The sequence below is a fragment of the Danio aesculapii genome, chromosome 14, assembly GCF_903798145.1.
Source record: "Danio aesculapii chromosome 14, fDanAes4.1, whole genome shotgun sequence".
Taxonomy (NCBI): domain Eukaryota; kingdom Metazoa; phylum Chordata; class Actinopteri; order Cypriniformes; family Danionidae; genus Danio; species Danio aesculapii.
The window spans coordinates 8,110,455-8,120,449 of NC_079448.1; the positions used below are offsets into that span (position 1 = coordinate 8,110,455).

The 9,995-nt window shown below is 39.5% G+C and overlaps 1 protein-coding gene across 1 annotated transcript in view; it reads left to right on the top strand.

Annotated features, from left to right (window-relative positions):
- Positions 1–9,995, top strand: part of abca1b (ATP-binding cassette, sub-family A (ABC1), member 1B) — an 84,082-nt gene that overhangs the window by 69,048 nt on the left and 5,039 nt on the right. The window contains exons 41-45 of the mRNA XM_056472321.1: positions 2,081–2,187; positions 2,278–2,419; positions 5,108–5,242; positions 7,504–7,607; positions 8,882–8,974. Of these exons, the coding sequence (XP_056328296.1) occupies positions 2,081–2,187; positions 2,278–2,419; positions 5,108–5,242; positions 7,504–7,607; positions 8,882–8,974 (581 nt within the window). The remainder of the gene's footprint in view (positions 1–2,080; positions 2,188–2,277; positions 2,420–5,107; positions 5,243–7,503; positions 7,608–8,881; positions 8,975–9,995) is intronic.

Below are 9,995 nucleotides of genomic sequence, written 5' to 3' on the forward strand. Positions count from 1 at the left end.
TTGACGGAAACGCAAGATGCACATACATTTTGAAAATGCGCATAAAAAATTTATGCGCATAACTAAGGTAGGATAAACGTTTTATTCGTTAGAAAATATGCGCTCAAACTATGATGGAAACACTTTTACCAAACAAATTATAGAGTGCGCATTAAAAAAAGGTCATGTGATTTTGTTATAAGAGAAAATTTGTGTAAGTAGACAAATCAACAGGCTTAGCACATTGTAAAGCATCTGAAATGTTATTTTGGGCCTCTAAAATGCGGTAACCATTTCAGTATTAGTGTTATTATATTATGAATTACCTCCAGAACTGTCAAGAGCATCTGTGCTCCGCATCTCACACCTTCAAACTCCACCATGCGTTCATTGTGTGTCGGCATTGTCTTCTGGGGTGAAAGTAATTTATTAAATAAGGAAAAGTTTCACGCAGCTTCTCCTTCCTCAGTAAATTTTCACTTTTAATATTTGGCGTTAGTTAATCAGGAAGTGACGGTTTTGTTCTCTTGGATTGGATGGGAACGCTGCTTTTTTTGCATGTCTTTTACGCGATATTCCAGTTTTGCGCATTAATTTTATTTGCATCTATGGATGGAAACATCGCTAGTGTCACATTGTTTTATCCCAGCCCTTTTCGCAGCACCATCAGACAAAATTGTGTATGCTCAAACACACTTGAAAAAGTGTGACCGCAGCATAAGACTGTCATAAAACATTTATAATCATACGAATAACATTTTATGCATACCTGCCAACATTTGTCTCTGAAAATCCGGGAAACCGGGGGAGAGGGTGTTCGGGGGTGAGGTCTCTAAATAACATTGTTGAGAAACGGGATAGGATGCAGCGAGTTTTGGGTGGCCGCTGCGATCGGGCACTGTACCAAAGTTGGCGACCCGGGGGTTTTTACAGACTGTACCAAAAAGGGGGTTGGTGTGAAATTCCGGGAGTTTTCAGGGAGAAATAACAAAACGGGATGGTTGCAGGAGATTGGTCTGAAATACATGAGGCTCCTGGGAAAAACAGGAATGTTGGCAGGTATGATTTTATGCATGCTTATGAAAACTGTCGCTAAGCGTCATTGGCTCAGTTATGTGATTTAAATTTAAACTTTGCCTTTGTCATGACAACTTGATATTATCAAGGAAACACACTTGTCATAAATCTGTCATAAACATGATTTTCATTAGGCCATTATAATTATTTCAGGAATTTTAAAACAGTGTTTTAATAGCATTGATATTTTTCTTGTCCTCAGCTAGTGGTTGCTTTTATAAAACATTTTTACTGCGTCATTTTAACGACAAATTCAGTTGATCCCACAAAAATCTGAAAAATATTCATGACGCAGTTACACTTATTTTTGCTACTAAGCTCAAACTACTTACTTAACATGAGCTGAATCATCACAATTCTTGAGTTTTTTGGGGACAACTTAATTGTTTTATGTTCAATCAGGGCTGGCGCATCCATAAAGGCGACCTAGGCGGCTGCCTAAGGCGGCAGAATAGAGAGGGTGGCGTCCGCGACACCTCCCCCTCAAACTTCAATTTCATCCACGACACCACCTGGTCCTCACTTTGCTAACGGGTCACTTTCGTTTTCACTTTCGGGTTGAGGCTAGCGTGATCGTCCTTTGCCTAGAGCGGCAGTTCAGCTTGCTCCGGCCCTGTGTTCAATCCACTTCACTTTGTAAAAACATTTCAGTTTATGTAATTCATTTGTGTTAGGACAAGATAAAAGAATTGTGTGGAACCGAGCATTGTTCAGTGTATAATGACCTCATGATAATCATGATTATGACAAAGTTGTGTTGTCTTGGTATAGTCAAGTTGTCATAAAGGCATCAAACAATGTCATCTTTGCATTTAAAATGACGTAACTGAACGAATGACACTTAATGAGCGTTGTCATAACCATGCATAAAATCGCATTAATATCCATGACATGGCATGACTTTAAACGTTTCATGGCAGTCTTATGAATATGCCTTAAATAAAGTGTTATCGGATGCATAGTCTGCCAGATCCCAATGAATCTTCTCCACATAATCCGTAAAACATCTGTTTCCTTCTTTCAGTGTTTCGGTTTGCTTGGTGTCAACGGTGCTGGAAAGACCAGCACTTTTAAAATGCTGACCGGAGATTCTGTGGTCACCAAAGGAGAAGCGTTCATATCTGGGAAAAGGTACAGAAGATCAGACATAAGCAGTTCTTACAACAGATGCATAGGTTATAGGTTCATGTTAAAATGCTGTGATCTCTTTCTTATTTGCAGTATACTTAGGGAAATTGATGAAGTACATCAGAACATGGGCTACTGTCCTCAGTTTGATGCCATCAATGATCTGCTAACTGGAAGGGAACACCTGGAATTTTATGCCATCCTGCGTGGTGTACCTGAGAACGAAGTTTGTGCGGTGAGTAGAGATTATACACTAACATGCATTTTTAGTCTTTCAGAATAATTTCATAGAATATGATTTTTATATGTCCTGCTCGTATCCTGGAGTCCAAATATATTGGAATAAAACATTTTTTTAAAGGGGCTGTAGGTAGAAAAAGAAAATGAACTGCAGACTGCAACTCATTGCTTGTATAGTCACGTTTTTACAAGCTGTAAGATGCTGTCTGCAGTTCCCTTAGCGGCCAAAGGGGTCACTACTAATAAGTGTTTCCCAATGGGCTAAATGCACAACTAGTGTTTTTCAGCCAACGTGAAAGGCTATTGTGCCTATTTTCAATTCCATAAAGCTCCTTTTACAGCATCAATGTTGTAAAGGAATAAAATACAATCAGTTAAATAGACTTTAGCAATTCTTTAGTTAATCAATCGTAAAACGAAATGAAAACCGTGTAAACCCAAGCACTGTCAGTAGCAACAGGCTAGCGCAGAAACTCCATTGAAAATACTGGGGTAAAATAAATGTTCATATTTTAAAGACATGGCGGGGTAAAATAGGATTTAATGTAGTGCTTCTTGTCCAGTCTGAGACCCACTTTATATTGTTTATCTATAAAGCGGTGAAAATCAATGACTTTTAAAGAAATTAGATCTTAAATGTAGCAATTTTGTAATGGTAAGACAGTTCACCAGAAGCTCTAGGGCCGGCTAACTGAAAATTAAAAGTTCGTTTTCATATACCCATTATATAATGTGTATTCTACACTGATGCCGTGGTCAGTAACCTAGTATTTTTACTTCACTTAAGTACAGTGAAGAAAAAAAAAAACTTTACTAAAGTGTGTACTATAGTGTGTGGCATGTGACAAAGACCAAACCAAAAGATTTTCAACCAAAGTTTGAAATGTAACCACAGGAAATCTCAGAAAAAATCTCTCGAGACTTGAGAATAGGCATGGCGGACGATAGGCAGGAAGGAATTGCTGACGCTCTATTCTCTGTCCTGACTGCGTTTGATATGCTGTTCTCTTCTGTCAGCTCTCTTTTTGATTGGACATTGTTTTGTTTTACGTGACAATCTACAAATTTACATGAGTTTGTCCTCAGGGCTACCCCCACACATCAGCATGTTGAATATTTAAAAATCTCAATCAGGGTGGTTCAGAAGTTAATGGTTTCTTAACAAACAGTTGGGATTATTGAGTGAAATTTTTACATAAAACACTTCATTTGAAAAATTACTACTAGTCTTTGATAAATGAAGCTAAGCCTTTAACTTGTTGATTTAAAGGGGACCTATTATGATCTTTTTACAAGATGTAAAATAAGTCTCTGATGTCCTTAGAATGTGTACGTGAAGTCACGTCAAAATACCCAACAAATAATGTTCTATAACTCATTGAAACTGCCCCTAATAGGCTTTAAGCCTTAGACCCAATCCCAATTCTATTTTTGTACCCCTACCCCTTCCCCTTGGCTCTTAAAACCGAGTGTTAAGGGGAATTGCTTTAAAATGTACCCCTAAGAATTGAGACAGCACTACAGCACCTGCACATGTCATTGCGATCTCTTGCTTCATATGAGATCAGACGATTACAACTGCTGTAGTTATTCCAGTTGTGTTATTTATTGGTATTTATCTTCAGAAAATCACTAAAGGCATATATTATGTTATCATGACGATCTAATGTGGCAATAAGATCGTAACTGCACTGTGCATTTAACACAGTGGCCATATTCATCAATGTAAACACACTAAAAACAACATTAACATTATAGCAGACACTGTAAAAAGCTCATTCCCAGTCACTAGTCTTTTCTGACAGGGTATTCGAGTGTCAGATACACTCGAGCACAGATGTCGAGCTGCTATACAGGAGTTATTATTATGGATTATATATCGCGAAATTTAGCGGTTTTTATTTTAGCGTTTTTTTTTTTAAAGCATGACGGTAAAACACGAACGCGGTTATGAATATATTAAAATATGTGCTTGTTTGTTGTAAAAATTCGTATTAATGACAAAAAATACTCATTTGTGGATCTCCTTACTTCCGGGTGCAGCTGTGGCTGGTGTATTCTGGGAAATTTTCTTACCCCTTGGTTTCGAGTGTGGTCCTAAAAAATCTTTGTTTGAGGGGGTGTGTACCACATGCCCTTAGCCCTACGCTTCAAGCTAAAGAGAATTGAGACACCCCTACCCCTTCACGGGAACGTGAAAAATGAGGGGGTAAGGGGAAGGGCTGAGGAGTAGAATAGGGATTGGGCCTTAATTGTGCCATTTTGATGATTGTCAAATTCAAATGAGATTGTGCTCCCAGCCCTTTTTTTCCAAGAGGGCAAAGCTACAAATGCCTGTGTGTCAGCATAGTGGCAGATTCAAAAACAAGACTAGCGTCCTATGCTAATGAGCGAGAGATCGACACTAATGGGTGGGGCTTTCCCCCTCTGATGACACGTACAATGGGAGAATGTCAATCAAAGTGTTTCTTCAGTGTTTTTATGATGTGTGGTTACAAAAAAATGAAATTAATACATTTGAACCATTAGAAGCTGCTTATATTCACAGACGGTTGCCATACACCTGTGTTTAAACCCCTTATAGAAGTGATTTTTGCATAATAAGTCGCCTTTAAAATTTATATTAATTGCGATTTCAATGTTTTTAATGTGTATAAAACAGGCAATGTGTTTGTACCTGCAGGTGGCGGAGTGGGGAATCCATAAATTAGGTTTGGTGAAGTACGTGGACAAAAATGCTGGAAGCTACAGTGGAGGAAACATGCGCAAACTGTCCACCGCCATATCACTGATCGGAGCTCCACCAGTGGTCTTCCTGGTAAGTGGATATACTCACACACACATGTATACATGGTTTACTGGGACACTTCACAAACATAATGTCATTTATACTGTAATAATAATGTCATTTGTACCGCTAAACTCAACCAAACTGGCAAATATCGAATGTCAAATGTCCCCGTTAAGTATGATTTTTAAGCATTTTGAATTACAGGGACATTAGGTGGGACCCTGTAAACCCCCTTAATAGACTATAACTAAGTCAAAAGTCTGTGCTTCACACAGGTGAGTGGGCTTGACAAACCACCTGCAGAAACACTTTCTCCCCAAATGCACCAGACACTTCACATAAACTCCACCTTACAAGGACTCTTTATTTAGGAATGTACCACAAATCATGTTGCACTTGTTTTCCTCAACTTTACCTGCTTTCACAATATTGTTCTGTCTTATGTAAAAATACTTGTATGATCTGACTTAGGTTATTTGCATAGTTTAAGTATGTGTAGTTAGTATAGATTAGATTAGATGACACACACAGACACACTTACACAACTGGTTCAAAGCCTTGTGCATCCTCAAGTGAATGTCTGCTAAGAAATTGACAAAAACAATACAAGTCTGGATCGTATGAACACTGTTTGGTTATTCTGTCAGCTGGGTTTCTTGTTCTGGTTGTACAAGGGGTTCATAACACCCCCAGAGCTGAATGACCCTGAACTTTTTAGCCTTTTCCTTCAGAAAGGCCTCATAGTGGTTTGTTTTATATCATAAATCAACAATCAAAGAGCTTGTTCCCTCTCCACTGTTACGTTTCTGCAGTGCCAATGAGTTTAAATATGGGTGTCAAATGAGGATCAATGGAGTATTCCAACTAAAATATATGAATAGAGATATTTCATTCAAAACACAGCAGACAGTTTTAGACAGAACAACGGGAATGAGCTAGAAGTGTGTGATATAATAAATACAAAGAATTATTGATTATGGGCCATAAAATAATGTGTATTATTTTGTAATTGTAACCCACCAGTCCTACTGCACCCAACCCGCTCTGAGCTGGGATCGAACTGGTGATTCTTTGCATGAGAGTAGTTTGTTCTAACAAGGAGGCTAAAGACCATGGCCTCTAGCATCTGTCGCTAGAGCACCTTTTGAGATCAGAGGAGTGAGGTTTACCTGCATAGCACTTCACTAGTCGGCCTCTGTTACACTCACCCTGCTAAACCTCACTCCCATCCCGGACGAGCCCCCACATATAACCCACCAGTCCTACTGCACCCAACCCAGTCTGAGCTGGGATTGAACTGGCGATTCTTTGCATGAGAGTTGGTTGTTCTAACAAGGAGGCTAAAGACCATGGCCTCTAGCATCTGTCGCTAGAGCACCTTTTGAGATCAGAGGAGTGAGGTTTACCAGCATAGCACTTCACTAGCTGGCCTCTGTTACACTCACCCTGCTAAATCTCACTCCCATCCCGGACGAGCCCCCACATTTAACCCACCAGTCCTACTGCACCCAACTTGGTCTGAGCTGGGATTGAACTGGTGATTCTTTGCATGGGAGTCAGTTGCTCTAACATGGAGGCTAAAGACCATGGCCTCTAGCGTCTGTCGCTAAAGCACCTTTTGAGATCAGAGGAGTGAGGTTTACCTACATAGCACTTCACTAGCTGGCCTCCATTACATAATAATTCAGCAAAGCAAATTATTCGACTTACACTATGTCTACCACACTTAAAGTCATTGTTAAGATGTTGCATTGTAACACATCTGTCAGGTCTTTGTCCTCAAACAGTTGCTGTGTGTGGGAGGAGTTTTTTAAGCACCTCATCCAAAGCTTTTGTAGGTCTTGTAGTAATTTGACTGAAATCTGAAATCATTCATTGTTGTGATATGGAACTGTAATGCAGTAAAGACCTGCCTTGAGCTACTCCGTCTGCGCTTTTAGATGCAAATAGGTGCACACCTTAGAATTTTCATCAGCCAATCAGGATCAATCATTGAACAGCCTATAGAATAAGCTGTAATAATATCTTCAGTAATACTGTAATAGTTGTTTTACCAATGTGCGAGTGTGATGCATACCTTGAGAGTCTATTCACTGCAGGATGAAGCCTATTAGAATTCAGTTAGACCCAATAATTAATAACATACGGAGGCCAAAGAAATCCTGCTTTATTTTGATCAACTCTATAATATTATACAGAATACCTAGAGTTTGTCATACTGAAGTTGCTGGTCAGTGTGTTTCTTGTTAACCTGTGGCTGAATCCTCCTGTGTTTTGTTTGCTTGCAGGATGAGCCCACCACTGGAATGGACCCCAAAGCACGACGAGCCCTGTGGAACTGCATTCACAGCGTCATCAAAGAAGGCCGATCCGTTGTGCTCACTTCACACAGGTATATCCAGCAGGCTTTCTCTTAATGCTAATATTAATACTAAAGCTTACGCATTTAATGCTAAATGCTAACACTAGTGGACTAAAATTAGCACTCAATGTCAATCACCTGGTGGCCAGTAATGTGTTTTACAAAATTAATTCTAACAATTCTAATATTATTAAGTTAATTTAATAAATAAAATGAAATAATCCAGTTAAGAAAAAAATAAGTACTATTATTAAAATCATCAATAAGAAGTACTATGAAAATACAGTGTGTAAAATACAGCGGATGCCCTTCCAGCCACAACCCATCTCTGGGAAACATCCACACACATATAACAACATTAATAATAATAAACAATAATTATTCATTCATTCATTTTCTCTTCGGCTTAGTCTCTTTATTAATCAGGGGTTCGCCACAGCGGAATGAACCACCAACTTATCCAGCATATGTATTACGCAGCGAATGCCCTTCCAGCTGTAACCCAGTATTGGGAAACACCCATACACTCTTACATTCACACACATACACTACAGACAATTTTGCTTACACAATTCACCAATAGCGCATGTCTCTGGACTGTCGGGGAAACCGGAGAATTCACAGGAAACCCACGCCGACACGGGGAGAACATGCAAACTCCACACAGAAATGCCAATTGACCCGGCCGGGCTACCCACTGCGCCACCGTGACATCCCTAAACAACAATTTGATTTAAATAAACCATTTACAGAATTTACTATAGTATTACAACAATGCACATATAGTTTTGTGGCTGGTACAAAATAATTCCAGCCAGTCATTTAATACTTCTGTCTGTGGGACAAAAATGTTGACACCATTTACAGTGTTACAGAGGAACTAATATCACTCAAAAAAGTATTTTTGCTGCTTGTTCAAACTATTTATTTAAAATGAGCTGAAACAACACAATTCTTGAGTTCTCTGCAATCAACTTAATTGTTTTATGTTCAATGCAATTTGGAAAATAACATTTAGGTTAACTTAATTTGTGTTGAGACAACATGAAGGAATTGTGTGGAAAACAGCATTTTTTTACAGCGTGTGACAAAATCAGAATGATCCGGTTTTAAATGAGTGCACTGAGCTTTTGTTAAACAGCAGCACTGAAAACGCAAACACACAACATAGTGTCAAAACACAAAAACACACAGAGATGACATTTTCCTCACTAATTATTTCAGCTTAGCTTAGACTTGCAGCTGTCACTATGTGTCAGTAGCAGTTTTCCTCAAACTGACCTGTGTTCTGTTCTCTCTCTCAGCATGGAGGAGTGTGAAGCTCTGTGCACCAGAATGGCCATCATGGTGAACGGCAGGTTTCGCTGTCTGGGCAGCGTCCAGCACCTCAAGAACAGGTAAGACCACTGCTAGTGTGAAGTATCCTAGTGTGTGGGGAGGGGGGCGGGGGGGGGGGGGGGGGGGGGGGGGATAACCTGTCAATCATTTTGATAAGAAATTAGATCAACCTTACACTTTATTACAGATTATTGCAATCTAATTATTTAAAATCTGCATAAACTGGAAGTTGCCACCTATTTTTTTCTCCGTATTGTGACGCGTTCCTAGAAAAAACGGAATGTTAAATGAGCAGACAGTGGGTGTGCTTTGCTTTGCCTACTGCGAGTGAATTAGATGTAGTAAAGTCAGCATTTCATTCAGAAAGATGAGGAAAAGGGTTTAGGGAGAATTATTACAACCTAACACAGTGTTTCCCAACCCTGTTCCTGGAGGCACATCAACAGTACATATTTTGGATGTCTCCCTTTTCTGACCCATTAACTTCAGGTGCTGGAGTCTCTTCTGATATTATGATATGTTGATTCAGGTGTGTTTGATTAGGGAGAGGTTGAAAATGTGTACTGTTGGTGTGCCTTCAGGAACAGGGTTGGGAAACACTGACCTAACAGACTCCTCCTCATCACCATTTCTGTTTGCTGTCATAGCACTGACAGCTGGAGAGGGCGTGGAAAGCAAACAGGAAGCGCCAATTTTATATTACAAGAACAAAGGCTGCGTCCAAAACCGCATACTTTTATACTAGAACGCTAAAATCAGTATGCGAGCTGAGTAGTATGTCAGAATTCGAAAATCAGTTTGCGAGAAGTACCAAGATGACCTACTTCCGGCGAGTGAATTGCACATCCCATGCATGCAGCGCTATCCCATTATGCCTTGTGAGAGAATTCATGAATGGGACCAAATAGCATAGAATCACCAAGAGGCGACACTCTAGTGCGATTTGGGAAACAGCCACTAGATGGCGCGGTGGCCATTTTGGAATGAAAATTCCAATAGAACAACAGCATATTATAAGTCTGTAAAATAAACTATTGAAAGTGCTGCGATAGTAAGTGTTGTATTGTCGTCTTTCAGGTT